The 27,047-nt window shown below is 36.9% G+C and overlaps 1 protein-coding gene across 5 annotated transcripts; it reads right to left on the bottom strand.

Moving 5' to 3' along the window:
* Positions 1 to 62: 62 nt before the first annotated feature.
* Positions 63 to 26,902, bottom strand: LOC113049715 (centriolin-like). 5 transcript variants are annotated; one of them, XM_026212309.1, is made up of 38 exons: positions 26,397 to 26,902; positions 26,127 to 26,320; positions 24,737 to 24,793; positions 24,439 to 24,477; positions 24,018 to 24,137; positions 23,228 to 23,375; positions 22,895 to 23,004; positions 22,611 to 22,805; positions 18,864 to 19,017; positions 18,512 to 18,732; positions 18,255 to 18,431; positions 16,614 to 16,748; positions 16,231 to 16,376; positions 15,937 to 16,120; positions 15,640 to 15,798; positions 14,864 to 15,043; positions 14,665 to 14,772; positions 14,325 to 14,466; positions 14,049 to 14,191; positions 13,792 to 13,960; positions 13,395 to 13,693; positions 12,586 to 12,794; positions 10,824 to 10,986; positions 10,024 to 10,154; positions 9,459 to 9,599; positions 9,254 to 9,380; positions 8,225 to 8,389; positions 7,985 to 8,144; positions 7,180 to 7,295; positions 6,873 to 7,090; positions 5,964 to 6,121; positions 5,827 to 5,891; positions 5,566 to 5,754; positions 4,151 to 4,298; positions 3,898 to 4,049; positions 2,401 to 2,604; positions 1,044 to 1,106; positions 63 to 938 (listed from the first exon to the last, which is right to left on the bottom strand). In XM_026212309.1, exons 1-38 carry the CDS (start codon positions 26,617 to 26,619, stop codon positions 738 to 740), a joined length of 5,913 nt encoding a protein of 1,970 aa, XP_026068094.1. In that variant the 5' UTR covers positions 26,620 to 26,902; the 3' UTR covers positions 63 to 737. The 5 variants fall into 5 exon arrangements, with proteins under 5 accessions (XP_026068094.1, XP_026068095.1, XP_026068093.1 ...); XM_026212310.1 differs by having other exon boundaries at positions 12,637 to 12,794; positions 26,397 to 26,901; XM_026212308.1 differs by having other exon boundaries at positions 5,827 to 6,121; positions 12,637 to 12,794; positions 26,397 to 26,901.
* Positions 26,903 to 27,047: the final 145 nt, after the last annotated feature.

The following is a 27,047-nucleotide window of genomic DNA, read 5'->3' as shown; positions in this document are numbered from 1 at the left end:
CAATAATGCTGAGACATCTTGAGAGGAGAAACTGGACGGCGAAATGAAAGAGAGACTACTAATTGTATTGCACACTTAAGTTGTATTTGATTCGAGAGAAACTGTACATAAAGGAAAGTGCTGTAATAAATACTCTGCTTATCTTGGCTTTGAATACAAGGTCATTTTTGACAACAGTCATGTAAAAATGAGTTAATTCATTCCAGAGCCTGCATCAATGACATCACATGATGAAACATGAAACCTTCCTGCCTGCATCTGTTTCGCCTGTAAACACTCCCAAAACATTCAAAGACATCGTCTACTTTAACATGAGCAAAAGTTGAGAAGGCAAATACCAGTTTGTGTTCAAAATAATTTAATAAAGCAACAAGAACAAATTAGAGGTAGAGAATAAACTTTCACCATCTTATTGTTTACCTCAAGTTTCAGTTTACTTATTTGCATATGGAAAGTGCTGACATCAGCCTGTTTTTTTGACAAACTCATCCAGACTGCTCTAACCGAAGCAGGAATGGTCTCGTGATTTTTTTCTCAGTGGTTTCTGCGTGCTTGTTTCTGATAGAAGTGGGTTTAATCGAGCTCCTCTGATAAGATCTGTGCTCCTCTATAACCACTTGTTTTCATAATTTGACAAAAATAATAGAAGTTAGTTCCTTCTTTATATATGCTGCTTGCTTGGTTATAGTTCTGCATATGCAAATATTTGCTCATGTCAGTACAAAAGGGTCAGTGGATCATTGTTTCTGATAAAGTGCATTGACATGTTTTGGCAGGGCTTCCAGGTCATCCAAATAATAGGAGTCTTTGGAAGAGGTGCTGAGGAGCTGGTCCAGTTTGTCGACATGTCTGCGCAGACCCTGAATGCTGCCTTCAGTCTGCAGTCTGCGCTGATTCAGAGCTTCCTGTTGGGAGAACATCCGTCCGCGCAGCTGAACCTGGACACCATGGAGAGACGTTCAGATTGCATATCTTCCAAGACAAAATCTAAATCAGTGTCTCAAAGTCTTTTACCTTATCTAATGATCAAGATTTGACTGTACCTTCAAGTGGTCCTCCTGCTGCCTCAGTCTCTCCCTCAGCGCTTCACCTCGCCACTGTTCATCCTGTTTGTAGCAAATGATCAACATTAACTCCTGAGGCATTCATGATACATGGTTTGAAAATGTGCCAGGTTTGAAAATACACGATATAAATAAGATTAGAGAGCTGAAGAAAATGAGGCACGAGTCAAATGGGCTACTTTTTGGTGCATTTTTATTATTTTTAGAGTTCTCTCTGTGTAGCACGGATTGAATAATCAGAATTTTCAGTTATGTGAGGCTGAGTAAATATTACTTTAGTGGTTTGTTAATTTTCAAAATTAAGTTTTTATATATTTATGGTAGGAAATTTATAAAATATCTTCATGGAACATGATCTTTACTCAAAATCCTAATGATTTTATGCATAAAAGAAAAATAGATAATTTTGACCCATACAATGTTTTTTTTTTTGGCCATTGCTACAAATATACCCCAGTGACTTAAGACTGTTTTTGTGCTCCAGGGCCACAAATATGTTTTAAAACTTACTATAATCTATGGCCAGGCCGTGTTTATGTAAATTGAAAATGAAGTAATTATTTTATTTCAATTATAATAATTAATGTTAAACAGGATAAGAATTAGGATAAGGGCTCAAAAATATATTTTTACTCAACTGTTACCTGCTAATATATTTTAACACTTGCCTTAACAAATAAAAATGTTTATTTATTATATTAAAAAAAATGCTCATTGCATTTTAAGATTTTATTAATTTACCTGACTTTTCCAGGTCTAGAAATCACACTTATCAAATTATGCTTACTCTTACAGTTTATCAAGGTTTTTCAAAACAGTGGAATCGTTCATTCTGCATAGAAAAATGAGATGAAAGTGATGGCTCATCCAAATATGAAAATTCTGTCATACTTGACTCACCATCATGTCGTTCCAAACCTGTCTGACTTTATTTCTTCTGTGGAAAAAGAAAGAAGATATTTTGAAGTATGTTGGTAACCAAACATTTTCAGTTCCAACTGGCTTCCATTGTATTTTTTGCCGATACAACTGAAGTCAGTGACAACCAAAATTGGCTTGGTTACCATCATTCTACAAAATATAATTTTTTACATTTTCTGCAGAAGAAAGTCACTGGTTTGAAATGACATGAGGGTGAGTTTTTGGGCTCTATTCCTTTAATAAAGGTGAATTTGAATAAAAAAATATTTAGATTTAATTGTTTAGGTTAGCAGTTTTAACCTATTTAATTGTTTGATTTAATTTATTTTAAATCATTTTCATAATTGTCATCTTGAGGCCCCCTAGTGAGAACCACCGCTTTAGAGTAATCCCACTTGTTTCAGAAAAGCCTCACCTCAGTGTTGTATGCTGGGTTCCCCACGGATAGTGTAACACCGGGACGGTTCTCCTTCAGGCTGTCTGTGTCTGAGGAGGCACTAGAGGGCGACTCCAGCTCCCACAGTCCATTGTCAAGCGCTGCTTTCCGCTGGGACCTCAGAGAGTGCACGCTGTCCTCGATCTCACGTAGCCGAGTGCTGCCCTCTTCATGGCTCTGCAGCTGAGAGAGGCACATGACAGTCATTCTTCTTCCTCGTATTCACTGATAACCACATGTCCTTCAGAAATGGTTCCAGCCCAAACAAGCAGAACAAATATGTTTATCTGGAACAAAACTAGTACAGCAAACAGATGTGGTGTGTTACAGTGCTATTTATTTCAGAGCAGCTCTTGGGAAATGGTTCTGAGCTGTTCCTGGCTTGTTCATGGTTTTCTTGAGCAGCTTTTTCCACAGTCAGCAGGTCCCTTTGGAGCTGAACATGCTCTTGAAACAAGCTCAAGTTAGTCTGACAGTTATAAACTATAGCAAAACACACAGCCAGAGGCCACCAAAGATTTCGTATTAATGAAGGAAGTTGAAATAAAGTCAGCACAGTATACCCAACCATCAAGGTATCATTCAATTAGATACAATCTAATTCTATTGGATCACGGCTTCATTTCTCCTAGTTTTTCAAATATTTAACAATATTTTGTTTAAATTAGCCGAACAATCCAATACAGAAAATCTCAAAATTGTTGAGATTAGTGTTGCTATAAAGTAAAATTATACAACTAAAATACCTCAAATAAAATAAAGTATAAATAGTAGATGAAACAAATTCAACTTGAAAATATTAGAAATGTTGCGCTGGCAACTAACTGAAATAACACAAGTTTATGTTTAAGTACTAAAATGAAAATGAAAACGAAAATAATTAGTTTTTATTAAAATGAATTTAAATGGGAATAAAAATAAAAAATAGAAATAAAGCGAAATAGAAATGAAACATAAAATGGAAATATATTTTAAAATGAAATATAATTATTAAATGTTTTACATTTAAAAATTACTAAAATATTAACACTAAAGTACTAAAATTACATTAAAGTGATATTTACATTTAAATACAATTGAATAAATTAAAACTAAATAGAAATATACAAAATAATTATACAAATACAAATAAAAAACACATACCAAATTTAACTTGAGTTGAAAAGAAAACCTAAAATATATGAACAACTTTTTTTTTATAAATACTATAATGGAATACTGTATAAGTAATACTAAAGTAACACTGAACTAAACTAAACAGCATGAAAATATATTAAAATATGTTTTTGTGCATATAATGAAAGAACATGGGGTCTCAAACAACTTGAATTTCCTTTTATTGTATGAACCCCCCCAAAAAAGGTTAAAAAAAGAACAAAGTCGGTTAGGTTTGGAAGCACATTTAAATGCTCTTAATGATATAGAGCCTATGCAGCAGCTCCATGGTACGTTAAACTGCCAGTGTACTACAATCACCTTTTCCACTCCCTGCAGTTTTTGCCTGTTTGTGCCGCTGTGGTTCCTCTGGGCCTCCTGACGTCCCTCAGCGCTGGTCCTGTCGGACAGCAGAGCCTCCTGCAGGCGATGGGTCTCCTCAACAGCATGCAGGAGTCTGGAGTCCTCCTGCTCTAGACACATACTCATGCTTCAGTACGACAAAGGCAAGCCGATCTGCATTTATTAGGCTAAGTGTAAGGGAACACAGGGTAATGTTGCTCATTCGACTCACCTAGTTTCTCCACCTGCTCTTGTAGTGCAGTGCACTGTTTGCGCTCCCTCTGCAGGTCCGTTTCTGCGGTTGTGACCTGCTCCATCCGGTCCAGTCTGAGGCCCAGAGCGCCTCGATCAGTGCTCTGCTGCTGCTGCACTCTCAACAGCTACACAAGGAACACACATACGATGACTTCATTACTCTAGGACCCCCAGAAAATGACTTGAACTCGGGTCGCCCACATCATCAGATCTCAGATATAATGATTTTAAAAGAGTTTTAAAGGTTATGGGTCAACCAAAAAATTAAATTCTGTCATCATTTACTCAGTTATGTCATTTTAAATCCATAAAGGGGCAGTCACATTAACCAGTGGTTGACAATTTTTTGTCGGCTAATGTGACTGTAAGACTTTTCTCCATCTAAGGAACACAGAGAAATATTTTGAATGAAACCTTGAAGATTTTTGTCCTTCCTTTCAAAGTCCATTATGCTTTAACTTTAACTCTTTAAAAAAGAGGTGAGAAAGAAAATTGCTTTGAAAAACTCGTGCCACAGTTTTCCAGTTCTTCAGAATTGGATTAAATGCATTTGTTACAAAGGGTAAGACAGTTGAATTGCAGAAAAAAATCATTTTTTTGCTGTACACTCTCAAAAGTACTGCCTTGATCAATATCATCCAAGACCATCATTGTACATTTAGAACAGTATGTTGTTTTTTTCTTCATGTGCTTGGTAAATATTTGCAGATAAGGCCCATATACTGAGAATTATAAAAACTAATGTGAGATAAAATCCACCGTGTTACTGGGGAACAGCGAACATTTGTTAATAAATGTCTATTTTATATTATATATTTATCTATGTCACACTTTAGTTAAGGGACCAAATCTATTAACTATTAACTACTAATTTTGTCTTCTAGTTTGCTGCATATTAATATTTTCTAAGGTAGTTGTCAAGTTTATTTACTAAGTGAGATAAAGGGATGTATTTATAAGTACTAATAAACAGCTAATAATTTGCATTCTGATAAGCAACTAGTTAATGGTGAGAATTGGTTCGTAAATTAAAGTGTTACCTGTATTTATTAGCTTTTTTAATACTTAATAGCTAATTTAATTTGATACTGTTTTCTCCTGTTAACCCTTAGTGTTATATTTAAATAGACATATATATATTTACTGTTATGTATATTTCTTTTTCTTGTCATTACTTGTTATATCTATAATTCTTTAGCAATAATGTATGTTAACACAATCATTCCAATGAAGTACTTTAAGAAGGAAAATTGAGATTTTATAAGAAAATCATAATGGACTTTTAATGAAGGGTGAGTAATTGGCTACTTGTGGGTGAACTATCCCTTTAAGATAATATATCCTCCAGTTTCAAAGGTAAAGGATATGAAAAACAGGACAGTGTCACTTCACCTTTTCATATTCTTGAAGCTGTGTCTGTTTTGTGTCTACTTCTGCCTTGAGCTGCTGCAGCTGTTGACCCAGTCTGTCCAGCTTCTGTTGTCTCCTCTTGATCTTCTCCTCTTTCTCCTGCACTTCAGCCTTTTGCTGCTTCTGTTGCTTCACTAGCTCTTCCCCCTGCCTTCTTGCAGCCTTCACCTCCTAAACACAAACAAGAGAAACACTTGTCATGCCATGGAACAGTACAGGTAAACTGTTTTGCTGTAAACTCACCTCTCTGATCTCATCTAACTGAGTTTGAGATTCCACCAGCTGTTTCTTCGATCTGCTCAACTCCTCTGTGGGTAAAAGCAAGCGTTCCAGTGTGTTGATTGAAGTAGACACATAAGAGCTGATGTTAAAGCGGATACCCTCACGCTGCTGCTGCAGGGCTGCTGTGTCCCTGCTGATCTCCTGATGCGCACCGTGTGTGTGCTTCTGGTCCTGTTGTAGTTCGTCCAGCTCAGTCTGTAGTCTAAGCAGCTCTGTTTCTGCAGTCCTCACTCTCGTCTCTGTTGCTTCCAAACACCTGAAACCACAGCAAAATAATCAATTTAAGCTACACCATAAACATGTTTTGAACCAAATTTGGACACTTCTTGGACATTGCACCAGAAAGGCCGTCCCTTTTGCCCCAGTAAATTAAACAACTTAATAATTAAGACCCCTGAATTCATTTTGCATGACCCTCACAGTGTATTATGGGTATTCTCTAGCCATTAAGTGTACATTGGTCATACAATCAATGGCTACTTTGGTCCTGGACACCACTACAAAATGGTTGTCCCCTCAAAAGTGTATTTCAACTTGTCTAGTCCAGATTTCCATCTGGATTTTTATGCATATTTACGAAAAATTTCAAAGCTTCAATTTGGTTTTTTGATGCTTTATTGCCACATTTTTGCCCACCCAGGATGTTTCTCTACCCTAGGCTGAGACATAATAATAATAATAATAATAATAATAATAATAATAATAAAATGCATCTAGGCATGGATTAATTATTTTTTTGGTCAATTACACTATTAATTTTGTTTAAGTTGAATGAAAACATACCTATTATTCATTCTGGCCAAGAACTGATCACTTAGACAAGAATGTAAATTACTGATCAACATTTAAATCAACCAACCACAGTGACATTTTATTAATATTTCATATAGGAGCAGATAAATCTGAATCAGAACCAACATTCAAGTATTTATGGAGCAGTCTTTTCCGTATGATTTAAACATCTCTAAAGTTATGTGAGAAAATGTTTGAAATGTTCTCTACATTACCTGTGAGCATGTGTCCGTCTGGCCTCCAGGTTTGTGCACTGTTCCTGCAGGCCGCTCGTCTCTTGGACTGCGGTGTCTGTTTGCTGTTTCAGGTCGAGGCTCTTCTGCTGGAGGCTGTGCAGCTCAGCTCTCTCTTTCTCCAGCAGGTTCATCTGTCTCTCAGCCTCCCCACGCTGCTCCTGTAGCTCCTGCTGCACGTGCTGCAGTTCTCCACGCACCTGAGCAGCAGGCACTCCAACGTTACCTTCAGATCTTACTCCAGTCGCAGCACAGACAGTACAGGTGAAGCTAAACGTTTCGAACCGACCTGCAGCAGAGTTTCCTGGCTCCTCTCGAGCTGGTCCAGTTTCTGGTTCTGCTGAAGCTTCACACCCTCTAATTCCCCTGTCTCCAACTGGACCATTTCCAACACATGCTTCAACTCTAAACACACACAAATTCCACACACCTGAACATAAATTTGGAGAACCACGGTCTTTCCAAAACTGATACTACTTGCAGATTTTTTGCAGATTTTAACTTACAAAAGTAAAGTTAAAAAAGTAATCTGTTTAACACTTTCCCCCTGCCTTAGTTTTTCAGTTTTACTTGCTCTGACAACATTTTCACTGGACCCATCACAAAAGATGATTTGTTTTATATTTACAATATATTTTAGATAAGCTAGAAATATTTTTATATTTTAAAAGATGAAAATTGCAGAATGTACAGTTAAAATGCAACTATAAATTCATAAACGTTTTACTTAGTTCATAGTCTTTAGCACATATTACTGGCACTTTTAAAACGATAAACTGTTTTTTATATAAGCTCATTTCAGTTAAGTCTGTTTGCATTGTCACCAATGTGAATATACCACGGAAACCTAGACCTAATGGATGTACACAAACAATAAATGTCAAACATTTAGTAGCCCTCAGTGAAAAGTGACTCAAGTGACCTCAACTGACCAGAAACCCTCTCATGAGGGCCGCTGCTCATTTTTGAGCCCTGTAATGGAACCTCAACAGTAAAGAGGTTTCCAGAAAGCCCTACTTCCTTCCTACCTTTCGTCTTCCACTCACACCATTGGTTGAGCTAAATGTCGAACCAGCCACTCTGTTGTTACAGACCTGCTTTATGTTTTTTGATGGCTGAATGGAGGTTCTGCAGGGTTTCCTCCTCCTTCTGCTGCTCTTTCTTATACCGTGCCAGTCTGTTTTTCTTCTCAGACAGTTGAGAGTCCAGCTCTCCCTTCTGCAAGGCCAGAGACTGCACATCCACACGGAGCTCCTACACATATCCAGACTGTTCATCAAAAATACTTCCTAGACATTTAAACAATGCACTAATATTTTGTGCCTGTGAAAAACCTGAACGCGCTGGTGTAAGAGTTGGGCATCCTCCTCTCCCTGTCTGAGCACATCAAACAGGCCCTGCCTGTGTTTCTCCACACTAATTCTCAACACTTCCTCTTCCTTTTTCCACTGCTCCAGCTTCCTGTCCAGCATAGACAGCTCCTCCTGCTGCAACACCACCTGTACCCCACACAAGAAACCCACAAAGTCTGTATAGCTCCACACTATCTAAAAAGTTTGGAGTTGATTTAAAAAAACATCAACATTATGCTCACAATGGCTGCATTTATTTGGTCACATAAAAAGCAATATGTGAACTACTGTAAATATATATATACAATTTAATATAATTTAATTAGTGCTGTCAAACAATTAATCACAATTAATCGCATTCAAAATAAAAGTTTTTGTTTACATAATATATGTATGTGTACTGTATATATTTATTATGTATATATAAATACACACATGCATGTACATATTTCAGAAAAATATGTTATTCTCATATATTAAATATATTTATAAATTATATGAATATAAATATAGACATGAAAATACATGGAAATATTTTCAAAATGTATGCTGTAAGTGTGTGTGTGTGTGTGTGTGTGTGTGTATATATATAATAAATATACACAGAACACACACATATATTATGCAAACAAAAACTTTTATAATGGATGCAATTAATCGTGTTTAATAGTTGACAGCACTAAATTGAATATAAATAAATGTTTTCTATTTCAGTATATATTAAGATATAATTTATTCATGTGATGTTGAAACCAGTTTTCAGCATCATTACTCCAGTCTTCAGTGTCACATGATCCTTCAGAAATCATTCTAGCATGGTGATTTGAGGCCCAAGAAACATTTATTAACACTTTTGTAACACTTTTGTCGCGTTGCTACATATTTTTGTGGACATTAAGATTTTTTTAAAGCTTTTTTTTCACCAAAGTAATTTGTTGCATTGTAAATATATTTATAATCTATTTAATCAGTCTTTGCCGATTATTAGAGTATCAATTTCTTAACAGTTACCTGAGCGCTGACTTGGTCCAGCTCTGTTTTGCGTTGTGCTAGACTGTCTTCTGTCTCTCTGCAGCTCTGCAACAGTTTCACCTCCAGGCTCTGGGTCTCTCTGAGCTCTTTCTCAGCTGTTTCCAGTCTATATAGAAGAGACAGAGAGTTCAGTGGAGAGAGATTTCCTGCATTTAGTGATTTACAGAAATGATAGTTGCCACACCTGTCAGTCGCTCTCTCCAACCTTCTGCTGACTTCTTGAAACTTTGCATCTTGACATGCGAGGACCTCCTCTACTTCATGTAGAGTGTGTTCTTGGTCCTGTTTTCTTTTCTGCAGCTCCTTAACCTCCTCTTGAAGATTCCTGCAGCAGCACATTTACAAGTGTCCATTTACACTATTAGCAATTCTCTAGCTCAAACAAAACTTGATGCACACTCAAACTTATACTGCAGCGCCCGGGGAGCAGTTGGGGTTCGATGATACCATCGACCTAAGTCATGGTATTGAAGGTGGAGAGAGAACTGTACATGCACTCCCCCCACCTACAATTCCTGCCGGCCCGAGACTTGAACTCACAACCTTTCGATTTCGAATCAGACTCTCTAACCATTAGGCACGACTTCCATAATTTTTATTTTTATTCTGAACAGCAGGTGTACAATTGTCTGGTAAACCTTATAACGTCATTATGTCCGTAATTCTGTTTGGTGCCAATAAAGGCATAAACGTAAATAACACACAGATTTAAGGATTAAGATCGAGAAATGTGTTGTAGTTGTGTTTACCTGAGCTGTTGCTTGGTTTGCACCAGCTGTGTGGCATCGTCTTGAGCTCTCTGTTCCATCTCCACCAGCTCTCGTTCGGTCTCTTTCGCTCGCCTCCTAGCCTCATTGTAGCGCTGTACGCTCTCTTTAGTCTGCAAACACACATGCATTACATCATTAGCATCTTCTTATAGAACGTTGATGTATACAGTTAGAAAAAACAGTGTTGGGAAAGCTTAACAGTATTCACTTTAAGTATTTGTTTACACTACAAGCTAGTAACAAAGAGTAGATTATCACAATGAAGCAATATAATGTGGCTGTAATATTGTGAATTATTATTACAATTTACAATAACTGATTTCTATATTAATGTAGTTTAAGTCATTTATTTCTGTGATAGCAAAGCTGAATCTTCAGCAACCATTACTTGTCAGCAGTCTTTGGTGTCACATGATCCTTTAGAAAACATTCTAATATATGGATTAAGAAACATTTCTTCTCATTATCAATGTAAAGAACAACTGTATTTGTATTTACATGGTATACATATTTTTTACTTCCTCAATGACCCCTAACTTTTGAATGGTAGTGCATAATCTAAAATAAATAGAGACAAAAATAATTTAATTTATATCCACCTTATTTCCCGTAAGAGCAGAATATTGCAAACTGGTGTGTCTTCCAATATTATTGTAATTTATTATCTTAATTATGAACACAGTGGTTTGTAGTGCAAACAGTTTTGCAGTTTACTGCACTTTGTTGCTGTAAACTTTGATTTTGTACCTCCCCCAAACCTGAAGGACATAATGTCGGACCTTGGCTCGAGTGTCTTTGAGCTCTGTCTCAGCTTCTAGCAGCAGCCTGTCAGCTTCTCTGAGCTCTGCTCTGCGCTTCAGCAGGGTCTTCTCCACACACTCCACCTCCCCCAGCACACACTGCTCCTTCTCTGCATGTGATAAGGAGCCTTCCAGCCCACTCCTGATGAACCAAAAACAGAAAGGCATCTGATATTTATGTGTGTATTTCAGAGGTGTACATAAAGTGTGATGTATTAAAGGGTTAGTTCGCCCAAAAATGAAAATTATGTAATTAATAACTCACCCTTATGCTGTTCCAAACATGTAAGACCTCCTTTTATCTTCGGAACACAGTTTAAGATATTTTAGATTTAGTCCGAGAGCTCTCAGTGCCTCCATTGAAGCTGTGTGTACGGTATACTGTCCATGTCCAGAAAGGTAAGAAAAACATCATCAAAGTAGTCCATGTGACATCAGAGGGTCTGTTGGAATTTTTTGAAGCATCGAAAATACATTTTGGTCCAAAAATGGCAAAAATGATGACTTTATTCAGCATTGTCTTCTCTTCCGTGTCTGTTGTGGGAGAGAGTTCAAATCAAAGCAGTCTGGATATCCGGTTCGCGAACGAATCATTCAGTTCACCAAATCGAACTGAATCGTTTTAAACAGTTTGCATCTCTAATACGCATTAATCCACAAATGACTTAAGAATGTTAACTTTTTTTTAATGTGGCTGACACTCCCTCTGAGTTCAAACAAACCAATCCGGAGTAATGCATGCACTCAAACAGTACACTGACTGAACTGCTGTGAAGATGAACACCGAGCCGAGCTAGATAACGAACAATAGACTGACTCGTTCACGAGTGAAGAACCGGTTGCATCGGTGTTCGGATCACCAGTAGTTATTTCGGACAGTTCGATTCAATAAACCGGTTGAAGAAAACGGTTCACCGGTTCTTTTGCACTCTACGTAATGGCGTCATTGGCGATGATTGCCCTTGATTCAAGCCTTCGGTTTACCCGCGCTCATAACACTAGCACAGAATCAGTTCAGAATCAATCACCAAAAGAATCAGTTCAGTTCAGATGCTCTGTGTGTCGGTCTGCTTCACGCTGAATCACACATGCGCAGTATCATCAGCTCCTCGGTTCACGAATCGGACGCGTCTGACAGAAACGGTCATTGTTCATTATCTGGCTCGGCTCGGTGTTCATCTTCAGTTCTCTCTTCACAGCAGTTCATTCAGTGTACTGTTTGAGTACATGAAGTCTGGGATATTGGTTTGTTTGAACTCAGAGGGAGTGTCAGCCACATTAAAAAAGTTAACAGCTGAAGTCATTTATGGATTAATGCGTATTAGAGATGCGAACCGTTTAAAACGATTCCGTTCGATTTGGTGAACTGAATGATTCGTTCGCGAACCGGATATCCAGACTGTTTTGATTTGAACTCTCTCTCACACAGACACGGAAGAGAAGACAATGCTGAATAAAGTCGTCGTTTTTGTTATTTTTGGACCAAAATGTATTTTCGATGCTTCAAAAAATTCTAACGGACCCTCTGATGTCACATGGACTACTTTGATGATGTTTTTCTTACCTTTCTGGACATGGACAGTATACCGTACACACAGCTTCAATGGAGGGACTGAGAGCTCTCGGACTAAATCTAAAATATCTTAAACTGTGTTCCGAAGATAAAAGGAGGTCTTACATGTTTGGAACAGCATAAGGGTGAGTTATTAATGACATAATTTTCATTTTTGGGTGAACTAACCCTTTAAGTCTATATTGAGTAAGATACACTGGTGTTGCTATGCTGACTGACGTGTGGCGCTTCAGTGTGTGGACAGTCCTGCGCAGGCGTTTGATTTCTCTCTGTAGCTCTGCTGTTTTTTGTTGAAGTGCTTGCTGTTCTTTATCACTGTGAGCTCTATCAGCACATTCCTCTTTCAGCCTGCGCTCTGCCTTCTTCAGATCTCGCTCCTGAAACACAAACCAAAACTACTCATCTTGAAAATGATGGACATCAACATGCACACTACCAAAAGTTTGGGGTCAGACTCAGTATTATTTTTTTTTATTGTTTTTGACTTTTATTTCACAAAAATGCAATAAAAACAATTGACATTTTTAAGACATCTTTCCTTTTTTATATATTTTGAATTATAATTTAATCTTGAAATGGCAAAGCTGAATTTACAGTCTTTAGTGTCACATTTCTTCATTCTTTTTTTTTTTCAGAGGAAATACATTAATATGCTGATTTGGTGCTCAAGTAACATTTCTTATTATTATCATTGATGAATAGAAGTTCAACAGCATTAATTAAAAATATAAATATTTTGTAACATAATGTCTCTAATGTTACTTTTCATCAATTTAAATCAGCCTTGCTGAAAAAAAAACAACAACAACATACGGATCCCAAACTTTTAATTATAGCACACATAATTGGAATTATATGACCACAATCGGATGACTATTAGAAAATCTTTTGTAACATATATTCAGTACATTAAAATGATGTAATAAAGAGTAACACTTTAGTGCAACTCAAACAGTTGAAATCTGCATATCTCATACCAAGCCCTGATGTCCAGGCACATTACAGTGCAGGGTCCTACTGGGCACCAGAGGAATAGTCAGATTGCTGGGAGGAGGTCCGTACATCAGCCTGGCTCCATCAGGGGCCGGCCCATATAGGACTGTACTTGAGCCAATGGGAAGTCCAGGCACAGGATGATTGTAGACAAATGAACCAGGAGGACAATCAGTACCATCAGGTAGAGTAAATCCGGCAGAGACTGATGGAGGCGTGAAGCATGTCCCAGACACCCCCTCTATATCTCTCTCTCTTCTACTGTCTCTGAACATCTGTGCATCTGAAGAGACACGAGGACAGATATTACAGCACTGACATGATATCGACCATGATGACGTTGGAGAGAAAGACTCTGAACTGGGGTTCCATGGCACTTGCCTCTCTTTCCATGAGTGTGCGGATGGGGGGAATAGACCCAGTATCCTCCATTAACAGGTCTTCTCTCCCTGTGTGCTCTGTGGCCAGACCGCCGGCCTCTCTCAGGGGACTGTTGGTGCACAGAGCCCAGTCCTGAGTCTTGTGTGGCCTGAGATCCAAAACCAGGGGCCTGAGGACCAATAGCATGCTGATCACAATAATAAATTGGCATTAACAAGTGCATTCCTTTTCTCATGCTAAAATAACATGTTTCTTACATTTTGATTTGATGGGACATAATACCAACATCCTGTGTTTGGCAGGGGATCTCCTAAACTGGACAGGAAGTTATTCTGCTTTAGAAGAGTCTCCCTCAGTGCTCCAATCTCTTCCAGAAGCTCGTCTAGATTTATGTTGCTAGCTACACAAACCACAATATATAACAAGAGCCATTTTAGCCTTGAAGGATATGTGCATGGTGTTTGCCCACAAAACATGCCACCATGATGCTAGGGTGTTTTGAGGATCTTTTCATAAAAAGATGATTAACAAACCTTCTTTGGCTTGTGCTAGTTGATCTCGGAGATGTTTGGTTTGGGCCTGTTGTCTTTTCAAGGTTTGGTTTAAACTGTCCAATTCTTGCTGTTGAATAGTAGACTTTGGAACGCTGTGGAGATTCCCATCTGTCTTATGAACCTATAGAAACAAGAATCCATTCATTATCATGTAGAGATGGGGAGAGTACATTAGTAAACTAAAGCCACCGTTTCACTATACCCAACACTATCTATCTCCTATCGACTTCACAACCAGTCTGAAAGTTCAGAGAGACCTTGACATTCTCAGAATGTGGTAATGCTGATAAGAACGGAAAATTCCGAGCAGACACATTACCCTATCTCTCAAAAGCTTCTGGAGAACCTCGACTTCTGCTTCAGCATTAACCAAGTCCTGAATGGCCTGGGCAGCCTCAATCCTGGAGCTTTGTAACTCCTCTGCATTCTACACACATATAAACAGATCATCATCAGTGAACTTCTTTCACATCGATTTTGGTCCCGTAAGATCTCGAGCAGTCTGCCCTGTGCCTTACCACTGCTCTCTCCTGATGTATTTTCTCTATAGTGCTATGAAGAGAGTGAAGTTTGTCCTTTGCTGCAGTCAGTTGTTGGGCAGCCGTTCTGTCAGCAGAGGAAAAAGAACTCTTGAGCACCTGCAACTCCAGACTGAGAGATGCTAGCTGCTCCTGAGTCTGGCTCTCTTCAGCTTTCACCTAGAAAAACAACACACTTTAAAATACATAGCTGCTTAAAGCAGTATCGAAAGTAAAATACAAGTTAATCGTGCCATTTCTATAATGGCACTTTTAACTCTCATGCAGTTTCCATAGGTTCCAAGAGTTAAAAAAAAAAAAAAAAGTTGTTCCTTGCCAAAGTTCCCTTAACCTTACATTTGATTAAAGCTTTGAAATTATATATAAAAATAAAACTTATAATTAAAATATATTTAAAATGTATTGAAAAGAGTGGTTCTGGATGCTGCTGCTACTGGCAACAGCGAAGCAAAACACTCAGAAATACAGGGATTAGGATGCATATTGCTGCTTAAAAGTAAAGCAGGGCGAACCCCATAGCAGACCTAGACAGGTGGTGCTGGGGAGGAGGAGGGCTAAAGAATATTCTCACGGCTCGCAATACTGAGCTGGAATAGGTCGGGACCGAAATAGAGTAGACAGGAAAAAGAGATTCACTGGCTGTGCTGCCAGCCTGGGAGAACCAATCCACTCTAAATAATTTTTAGAAATTGAGCAAAAATAGAAGAACATTTTAGAAAAATTAAAAAAAAATTTAATTACTCTTATTCTGGCACCTGTTTATCTTGTTCTTCTAATTCAGCAAGAAGATGGTCTCTTTCCATTTCTGTCTCCTTTAAACGCTGCAGCATCAAGTACTGCTGCTCATGAGCATCTTCCAGCTCTTTCCTCAATCTATGGAGCTCCACCTCCTCACCCCGTCTCTCTGCTGCCTGCTGAACTCAAACACAGGGGGATCAGCATCACTTTATACTAAGACATTATACTGGAATATGTGAGCTTTAGAAATGGCAGTGTAACTTAAAAATCTATTTTTAAATAATGATTACTTGAATTCCACAACATCAACTCACCTGAGCCTGGTATCGTTCTTGGTACTTCCTGAGTCTCTCTGTGAGCGAACTCATCTCTCCAGCAAGTCTCTCCTGACAGCGGTGGGCCTCGTCTCTCTCTCTCTGAGCAGCAGATAGCACATGATGCAACTCCTGTTGTAGCTCCATCAATTTCTTATTCACTGGTTCTCCAAGGTCTTCAAAGCTGCAATAGGACAGAATAACAAAGACATATCACCATCTGATAGACACATCTGTAGCCACACAGTCCACTTATTTTAATCTGCTAAAATATACTATAAGAATCTATAATACCTTAGTATTTCTTGTCCTCTAGCTATGGCTTCTCTCAGCTCTCCTAAATGTTTAGCCACACTTTCCGGACAAAGCAGCTCCTCCCTAACCTGCTCCAAATCACACTGAAGAGCATCCACCTTTTCCTTAAGACTGTCTCTTTTCTCCTGTGAAAGACATTTTCAGCTAAGGATTCAAAGATTTGAATCTTACTGGAGACTAAATGATTTTCATACAACAACAAATGCACAGCACACTTTTTTTACAGGCAGTGAGAAGAGTTAGAATGAGTAAAGCATGTATGTATTTCAGTGGTCTTTCCAAGAATCCTCTCTTTCCAATAGAGGAAAAAGTCTGATAGAGCTTTATTACTCAGGTATGAAGTCTGTTGTGCAGTAACACACCTGGAGAGCGTTGACCTGTTGCTGAAGCTCTGTGTTCTCAAGCTCTCTGTCGGCAGCCATCTGCATCTGTGCCAAAGCGTTCTGTTTTGCCTTTCTTTCTTTCTGCAACTCTGCCTGCAGTGCAGAGTGCTCCATCTGCAAATGTAAATGCCAAGAAAATGTACATGTTAAAAGGATTGTTCACTCAAAAAATACTAGTGTATTATGTCCCTAGTTGACTAATGCGGAAAAGACTAAAACTTTATTTATTCACTCAAAATCTTGTTCACTCTTCCTCATTTAGATGAATATTTTAATTCAGCAAGGATGCATTAAATTGGTCAAAAGTGGTAGAAAAAATGTTACATTGTGAAAAAATATCGTAAAATTAATGCTGTTAATTTGAACTTTCATCAAATAATCCTAAAAAATACCACAAAAATGTGCAAGGTTTATGTTTTCAGTATTAATAATAATACGAAATAATTTTGAACACCAAATCAGCATATTACAATGATTTCTGAAGAATCATATGAAACCAAAGACTTGGAGTAAAATAATAACCAATAAAATAATGAAATAGAAAACTGTAATAATATTTCACAATATTACTGTGTTTTATTTTTTTTTTATTTATTTTTTTTATCAAATAAATGCAGTCTTGGTGAGCATAATGTTTAAAAATCTTTAACGAAACATGTTTAATGCAAAAGCTCCAAAATGATTGCAAACTGATAATACATAACGAAGTGTGAATATGTGAGATCTGAAAGAGTGAAAGATAAGATTTTCAGTGAATGATGACTTAAAATTCAGCTTGTTGATGAAGGATGTGATATGATATGTCCTCATCCATATTCTTAAAATATATTTTATCAGTTGAATTGTTGATGAAGGCACTATCACAGGCACAGTCTTAACTTGTTTTTATGGAAAAGGGCAAAATTAATAATCAACCTAATATTTTGTAAAATTTAAAGGGGACCTATTATGCAAAAATCACTTTTATAAGGTGTTTGCAAATTTTTTTTACAATCCCAAATATGAAGACTACCGCTTGAATTTGTCGAGCTTATAATCACATGTGGGACTTATAAAGTTTGTGACAACAGCTAGGGAACAATGAGACCAGCTGTTGTTATTTTTTATCGGCCGTACTTCCCATCTGTGTAATTCATAAACAATAATTTATTATGCACAGTACATTCAGATGACTGACTTTTAATCCGAGGACATTTTCTGTAAAGATAACAAACTTGTACTAATAGTGGAATGTTTATTTGAAAAGACCAGCACCGGACGTATTGCCGGAGCCTGAGCTCTTGAAGCTCCTCCCTCTTCTTAAAAGGGACCGGACCACCAGCTCATTTGCATTTAAAGGGACTTACAAAGATGATGCATTTTGGCTCATACACTAAATGTGGCAATTTTAACAAGCCATAAAAATGATCTGTGGGGTATTTTGAGCTAAAGTTTCACACACACACACTCTGGGGACATCAAAGACTTATTTTACATCTTGTAAAAAGGTACATAATAGGTCCCCTTTAAAAACAAATTGGAGCAGAATTTTTCTTATTACTTCTAGATGAACTATACCATTAGATAAATAATAATACATTATGCGTGAATATGAAAAAATTCTATGGCGATATATCCTACCTGATTTAGTTGGTGCAGTCTGCCCAGCTCCTCCTTCAGCTGTGCGGCCTCAGTATCTCTCTCCTGCAGCTGAGCCTCCAGCTCTGCCTCATATTCACTGACCTGCCCCTGAGCCTGCTTCAGCTCTTCATTCTCCTTCCTCAGACCCTCCAACTCCTGCTGCTGATGCTGCAGCTCCTAGAACACAACAAAACAGTATGATAATGTTTTGACTTTTTACAGAGTGCTGAACTCCTATATCAGAGACAGACTCCAACCTCCAGTGTGCTTTTAGCACTCAGAGCTTCTTTCTGCAGCTGTGTGCATTGCTGCTCCTTCTCACATAGAAGGCATTGCAGAGCGTCTTTCTCCCTCTGCAGACGCCTGCAATCTAACTTGGCTCTTCGTGCTTGGTCCTTCACCCCCTGCAGATACTCCTGGAGACCTGCGATGATGCCCTCCAGGTCATGCTTGAGTGCTTCATTAGCAGCGATCTGACCTGAAAGAGTTGAGTGGTTTCTTCTACTTATTTGATGATTTTAAATGATCGTATTCATACATTTATAATGGTTCAAAGGCTGTCTTTATCGTATTATGGTTAAAAAAACAAAGTTAAAAAAAGTTTCTGACCATCAGTGAGTTGTTGCTCTAGTTCTTTTATCTCCTGTGTCTCCTTGTAGATGCGCGTGATCGTGTCATCCAGCCTGCTCTCCAGTTCCTGCTGTTTTCTGCTCATGATGGCCAGCAGCTGTGTCTTCTTGGACAACTGAGCCTTTACATGGGCCTGCAGGAACAATAGCAGAGATTGGGATAGAGTATATCTATTACATGATCAATTCTGCTGGTATTTGACTCTAAGGCCCCTCCTTGTCCAAGATCTCTAACTCAATAACCTTCTAAAATAAGCTGATATGTATCTTTGGTACTCCTTTTGTATTAAAAATAAGTACGGTACACACAAATATAGGTTTAATAAAATATCAATTTAATTTTGTACATCTTTTAATGTTAGTGTTTTTTTTATTTAATTTTGTATTAAATTACGCTTATACAACTACAAAGTAAATAATAATTTTAATAACAATTTAAGATTGATTCTGCTGAACACAAAAGAAGATATATTGAATAATGTTAGGAACCAAACAGATGACAGTGGCTTTCATATATGTTTGAACTATTTCCATAGTCAGTGTCTGTTTGGTTACCAACATTCTTTAAAATGTCTGCTTTTGTGTTCAACAGCTAAAACAAAGACATACTTGTTTGAAACAACTTATGGGTGAGTAAATGATAACAGAATTTTTATGTTTGGGTGAACTATCCTTTTCAGGCCCCTTTATACCAAGGATTCTAACTATAACAAATAATGATAATGAAAAAGCTTTTTAAAAATCTTTTAAATATTTTACAATAGTCCAAAACGCCAACAGCATAGCAACACCCTGACAACCACCCCAAACGTCCTAGCATCCAGGAGGTGATTTTCACATTTCTTGTAGAAAAAAAAAAAATATAATAATAATAATAATAATCTAGTGTTACCACTAGGTTGTATTAATCATTTACATATTAAAACTGATCTAGACTGATTATTGATTCCCAGTATTTTTTAATCATTCTGATACAAATCCCAGAACTCAAAAAAGTCAATTCACATACATTGAAAAAATTGATATTGAAAACATTTTCACAGAGAAATTGCTAGTTGATATTACAATTAAATACAAAGAGATAACAGTTAACATACTGAATTTAAATTGAAAAATACATACGTTTTTTTTTTTTTTTTTTACTTTGCAAAAATAAATATTTTTTTATGGTGTACAATATCCACCCAAAATAACAATCCAATCAATTCGAACTGGATGCGAATTTGAACGCAGGGACAGTCTTGGACTTCTGCATTTGTTCCTTCTCAACCCATTCACTTCCTCTTCACTCCCAACAAAAAAGAAATATCTCAAAGTGAAAATGTAACACTTTCATTAAACATTCATTTTAAACAATGCCTCGTTTACAGCCAACTCTGCTTTAAGACATTAAACCAACACTATTTATATATAACAACTTCAAAGGTACAGTATATAGATCTTTCTAGTGGTTTACTCATTTAATACTGTGCATTGTTTTTGTCCACTGCTCTCACAAAATATGCAAGCCAGCAAACTCTGATGACATAATGCCTTTGCAATTTCCTGTTATAAACACTGAAAATGTCCTACATTCATGAAACATCATACTGTAATGATCAACTTTAAAAATGAAAGAAATCGTGTTCAATGATGCTAGATACCAATAATCACTTCAACAAACAACATTACAAGCCCCAAATTGCAATAGTATGACAGCAGCCTCCCACGAGCCCCTCCTTGACCCCAGTGGGGTACTTACTACAGCGGTGTGGCTGCCATCTCTTCACGTTCTGTCTCTATATATCCATTTCTCTCATGTTGCTGCCCCACGAGGAGTAACATGGGCACCTTGTGCAGGAAGCGAACATTTCCTGTCTCTTTCAGCTGTTGTTCTAAACTTCAGAGCTTTTTTCCATGGACTCCAACTATCTCTTAAAGTGGCCCCCTCCTCTAGACTTCAATCTCCCCCTCCTTCTCTATCCCTGCACTCTTTCTACCCTCCTCTCAACTCTCTTTGAATCAACACAGGAAACTTTCAGCGGCCTCAGCCAATCAGAGACAGTGTCTGTGGCCGGGTGGGAGTAAGGAGCCTCTCTGGCTCCACCCACAGCATCAACAGATTTCCCAGGACAGAAGTGCTCTCTTCTTTCTTAAAGAGACAAGAACCTCATTTTATATGCCTGCTACTCGCAGATGAGCATCTTGGGTTAGTGATGATTAATTCCATAGAGAACCTAATCTTGTTATACACCTTTGTTGTCAGGGAGTTTCCACAACACATCAGTTATTTTACACTCATTTTGTCCTACACTGTTTGCATACCCTTTTCTTCAACAGAAAACAGGAAGACGTGCTTTTTTTTTTGTTATATAACATTAACAAACTAATGATCTGACATATGAATAAAATATGAGTTGTGTATATAAATAACACAACATATACAGACAACAAACCGTTTTACAGTCATGCATTTGCAGATGTTGTTGAAATGTGGCACTGTTATTCTTGCAGAAAACAGGTTCTTGCCTATTTCTAAAACATAAATCATTACCTGCAATATTTGTTCTAAGCCTATTTGTCAATTAGATTTCACGTTCGAAATATGGTAAAATAGCAAATATAGACAAACAACAGCCTACAAAATATTAGTCATTTTGACGGAAAAATAATGCATGTGAAATATAACAAATGCTACAGAACTTGTTAATTGTTAAAGTGGTAACTACTTTTTCTCACCATATATTGAAATTACTCACCAACATGCAATTTTTTTTAAAATGTAAAAAGTATAAATGACAAATAAAAAGTTTCTATTACAAGTCTTTACATGTACACTACTTTTAAAAATATTTTTTAAGATTTTTTTATGATTCTGAAAAACATCTCTTATGCTCACCAAACTGCATTTATTTTAATCCAAAATACATTAAAAACAATAATATTGTAAAAATGTATATTAAAAATTTTTTTTTGTAACAATGTAAATGTCTGTACAATTACTGTATCAACTGAATATGTCCTTGCTGAGTAGAAGTATGAATATATTTTATTTTGGGTAATTAAAGTTGGATTGTTTTAGTGACATGCAGGGTTGCCAGGTTTTCACAACAAAACCAGCCAAGCTGCTACTCAAAACTAGCCCAAAATTAGCCCAATCACGTTTTGAGGGGGATCGCCCGGTAAAAATTGCATTCCGGTGGGGTAAAATACATGTTTTTGTTGGGGTTCCCCAGATAAAATCTGCATTTTAGGGGCTAAATATCACGTTATTGGGGTCGCTTAAACCCTCAAACATGTAAATGAACTTGCAGCAACAGTGTTAAAGTAGCCTGAATTGGTAACACTGGTGTCATTAACTTTTATTTAAACCCCTGGTGCTATTTGGCTTTATGTAAATTAATTAGCCATTATTTTTAAAATGTCCATTTAAATTAACCTTAATTTTTAATAATGTGGCTTATTATTATTACATCAGTTCATGAAAAACGATACAAACTATAAAATAAAACATTTTAACAGTAAATTTCTAGCGACCACCGCTTTATATACTGTACATTGAACAGGGTGTTTTACAATGTTCAGTTAAGGCTAATAAACTGCATTATTAAGAATTGTTGTAGCAATTATTATTAGGAAAACATTTACTTTTTGAACAAATGGTGTGTTTTTCCCCACTGTGTTATGCAAATAAGAATCCTCAAGAGAACAATTTTCATGAGTCTGTTCAGGAATGAGCGTTACTGACATGTCTGGGGTCACTGGGATCCAGGCTGTGCAGCAGATTCTGCAGCTGCTCCGTTTCCTCCTGAGCTTGGCTCCTCTCAGCATTCAGCCGGTCCAGCTGCCTCTCCATAGCCTCCATCTCTCCTCTCATCTCCCCCAGCCTCTGAATCCTCCTCTGAAGCTCCTGCCTCAGCAGATGCTTCTCAGCCTCACAGATCTATGTGCAAACCAACACAGACAAATTCAAATTATTAAAAATGAATCTGAATGTGGACTCTTAAGACGTTTAAGTGGGAACAATCTGACCCATCTCTGAGAAACTGTCTCCACTAATTGCTGGAGCACTTCACTGGCTTTAAGGATCTGCTGCTCTTTTGCCTCAATTTCTTTATGCAACTGCTGTAATCGCTCTTCAGCTTAAGCCAAAACACAGATGCATTAGCAAAAGGGCAGAGATGTGGATAATATCCTTCATCATTTGTTGGTAGTGCTGTTAATAAGAGCAAACAACTACAGATTGTTCGAAGTAAAGAGAGTAAAAAAGGTATAGCATGTGTTATATACAAATGTTATCATTTTAGGAATCTATTTAGAGCCTTTAATATAATATGAGGCCACAGTGCCCTTGAACTTTTGTACCTCTAAGCGCAGCATGTTCTCCTGGGGTGTCTGTCTCAGTCAGGTCTGCACCAATGCTATCCGTCTCTGATGGAAATGTGATGTTCCTTTTCTGACGAGACTTTGCTATGTATGGAGTCTCGCTAGAAAGGTTCTCCACCTCCACCTCCTGAACAACAAAGAGTTGAATCCTACCACATACAAATCAATATTGTATGATAATTCTGAAATGGACATACTATAAAGAATGAAGAAACCTGCTAATGTCAAATATATTGTTGTTGTTCTGACTAAAGTAAAGTCATTTGAAGCTTTTATATTTCAGATTTTAATCGTCAAAGATCAAATGTATGAAATGTCATCTATGATTATCAGAACGTAACACACAATTAAAGCCTAGTGGTGACCAATAATCCTATATTATTATAACATATTTTGTTTTCTTTGCTTAAAAGTGGAACCGAATCAATTAAAACTTCATGTTATACCCATTCAGTAAGATTTATTTATGATAATAAGAAGAAATGTCTTTGAGCACTAAATCAGCATTAGAATGAGAAGGATCATGTGACACTGAAGACTTAATTGTAATAATATTTCACAATATTATTGTTTTTACTGTATTTTTGATCAAATAAAGCATCCTTGGTAAGCATAAGAGACTTCAACCCTAAATTTTTGAACAGTAGTATAAATTTAGAAATCAATGGGAAAAAAAACTCACAAAACACACACACACACAAAAGAAAATCACAATGAGTAGTCGATTTGTGTTTATCCAAAGCTTTAATAAATCCAAGCAAATACTTACAGGATCTGGATAAAACAGAAGCGGTTCAAACTTGGCATCTACTTTGTGAAACGCCAGCTCCTGCTCAAGCTCGTAGTGTTTCTGACAGGCCCGGGTCAACTCCACTGTTTTCTGCTTCAGCTGTGTAATAAGAAAGAACACAACACATTACCTAAAACACATCGGCCACACTTCAATACAAACCTCTCAGCTCAGAATGAAATTGCATCTTAAGGATACGTGTAATACAAAACTGTTACACTCATGGAAATACACAAAGCAATGAATTATATTTAGAGGCATACATGCAAAAACCTCAAAAACATGCTAAAGAACATAACTTTACCATACCGTCAACATCGCTCTCTAAAGGGAGCACCTGAGTGGACAGGAGAACACAGTGTTTGCATCATAAAATGATTGGTGGGGCACATGTGAATACCTGACAGAGAGAATCCAGCAGAGGAGTGTGATGCGGAAGCTGAGATTGAAGCAGCAATGAAGACGAGAGACAGCAGAAGGCATGCAAACAGTTTATGTAAAGGCACAGGAGTGAAATATACAAAAAATAATAATAATTCAGCATGGAAAAGAAAAGTTTGAAAGATAGAAAAATTAGCTTTACCAACATAGGAATCAATGACATTTTACAACATATTCATAACAGATGGTCAATAAGGCAACAACATACACACACGCACGCACACACAAAACAATTTTCAGCACCGTTCACAAAGTACCTTTAGAGCAGGTGGCAAAAGCATGGAGTGAGAAGAGAGAGCTGAACAGGAAATAGTCTAGAAAAGACAGGAAAGTGAAATTTTGGAAAGCGAATCTCTGGGCTCACTGTGAGTTTGTAAGTGCAGAGATTTGGAAATTAATCTGAAAGAAGACATAAGGAAGTTAAAGATTAAAGTCATCGTGACATTATTTTCACTAACATTATTTACATAAAAAGTCAAGATGTTTCAGTTATGGAGCAAGTTAATTCTAACAATTCTGAAGAACAACTAAGAGAATATATATTTTTTCTTTGGTTCTTTGGATTAATATGCAGTGATCATTTGTGTATAATAACACCAGGACAGTATATTAACCTGATAACTGTCACTCACGTTTTTGAAGATAGAATTGAATGTGCATGATTCAAACCTAAATTTTTATAATTCATGACTGAAAACATTTTGTAACATGATTTTGATGTGCCATTTACATGGTAATGCAATGTCTGATTTTAAAATGGGTTTTAAAGGATGAATTTTGAGATTTAATGTTTTCAAGTGATATATAACTTCTGATGATTTCTAAAAAGTGATAGAGAAAAAGGCAACGAGGAACGGGGTGGCATTTAACAGGTTAAAGGTTTAGTTCACTCAAATTAAACTTCTGTCATTAATTACTCACCCTGAGGTACTACACTCACAGGTGAATAGGGCAAATATTTTAACTAACAGATATCACAATATCTCTTTTGTTGATTAATCGCAGTACATTAAGTCAACTGTTTTTTTAGCCGTTTTCTGGAATGTTATGATAATATGCAAATAAGGCATTATCTACTTAAATATGTACATTATTTAATGCATTCACATACATTTCCAGGACAGAAATTTTAACATTTGATAAAGCCTGGCTCAAAATTCCTGTTTCATATTGTTGTCATATTTACATTTAGTCATTTAGCAGACACTTTCATCCAAAGCAACTTACAAATTATGACAATAGAATAAATATAAGTGTTGAAGGTTTCGCAGAGATTTTTTCGGATTTTTACTTTTTAACATAAATCAGAAAATGGCCATTCAAAAATGTTTAAGAATGTAATATACATAAATGGGATTGACATATGAACAAATCTTTCTGCATGAGAAAAAAAAAGTATTAGAAACAGGCTTTATAGAAACTATAATTGTTACTTTTCTTTCTATAAGTCATGTTATCAAGGCAAAATAGGCCGAAATCTCTAAATTGACCAGTGCATGTAAAAAGCATTTTTCATTTGGCTTTAAAAAGAGGTTTTTCTTCAGGTGGTGCAGCCTAAGGAAATGCTCTAAAAATACATGTGATATTACAGTTGTGTTGGAGGACAAAATAGTCAACCCTGATGACACTGAAGACTCCATCACCCACCAGTTCAGATTTGGTGTCAAGTTCTCTCTGGAGTTCCTCACAGCTCCGTTGTTGTTCCTGATGTTGTTGGCTCAGGCTTTGGTTGACCATTTCCTGCCGCTCTAGTTCTTTCAGGGCTGTGGTTTGCTCACTCTGAAGCTGTGAAATCTGTTCAGTTCTCAACTCCAGCTCTTGCTCCAAATGCACCATTTCCTCTGTAAGGGCAGCACAAAGAGTGTTTAGATTATGAAAGCACAATAGAAAAGAAATGTAGAAGATGAGATGATGTACCCATGTTAAAGCACTGATATGCTTGCTCTCTTTCCTGTGCACTGATTGGTTGTCCATCCAACATTTCCAGTGACCTCAGATGGAAGATTAGGAAGAGGTGATAATGGGGCAGATTGAAGATGGGGCTTTCTGCTAATGTCACACTCATCAGGTTCTTCAGGGGCTTCAGTTTAGTAATCTCATGAAGATAGGTCACAAATGTAGAGGATGTTGCTAGTAACATTAATGTGTATAAATCAAAACTGTATATCAGCGATTTACTTTTAATGTGAAATATTTGGTATTAAAGGAACAGTTCACCCAAAACTGAAAATTCTGTCATTACTCAACCTTACTTCCAAATCTCACTTTTTTCAATTATTTTTTTATTCTGTAAACACAAAAAGAGAGATATTTTTAACAAAGTTGGTAACCAAACAGTTTTGATGCATTTTGACCTTTGGTGTATTGACAAAAACAGTGAGACACTTTTCAAAATATATTTTTTATGTTCCACAGAAGAAAGTTATATCGGTTTGGAATGATATTAAGGTGAGAAATATATATATATATATATATATATATATATATATATATATATATATATATATATATATATATATATATATATATTTTGTGAACGATCTGTTTGAGACCTTTTTTGATGATTGG

Source organism: Carassius auratus, chromosome 30, assembly GCF_003368295.1.
Source record: "Carassius auratus strain Wakin chromosome 30, ASM336829v1, whole genome shotgun sequence".
Taxonomy (NCBI): Eukaryota; Metazoa; Chordata; class Actinopteri; order Cypriniformes; family Cyprinidae; genus Carassius; species Carassius auratus.
Note: the sequence above shows the minus strand (reverse complement) of the source record. Positions and strands in the feature narration are given on the sequence as shown.

Coding starts and splice junctions, on each gene's coding strand:
- LOC113049715 (XM_026212308.1), bottom strand. CDS start 26,619: ATGTTACTAGCAACATCCTCTACATTTGTGACCTATCTTCATGAGATT. Junction 18,733..18,863: donor AGAGCAACAACTCACTGATG/GTCAGAAACTTT, acceptor CAACTCTTTCAG/GTCAGATCGCTGCTAATGAA. Junction 16,377..16,613: donor AACAGGTCAACGCTCTCCAG/GTGTGTTACTGC, acceptor TGTCTTTCACAG/GAGAAAAGAGACAGTCTTAA.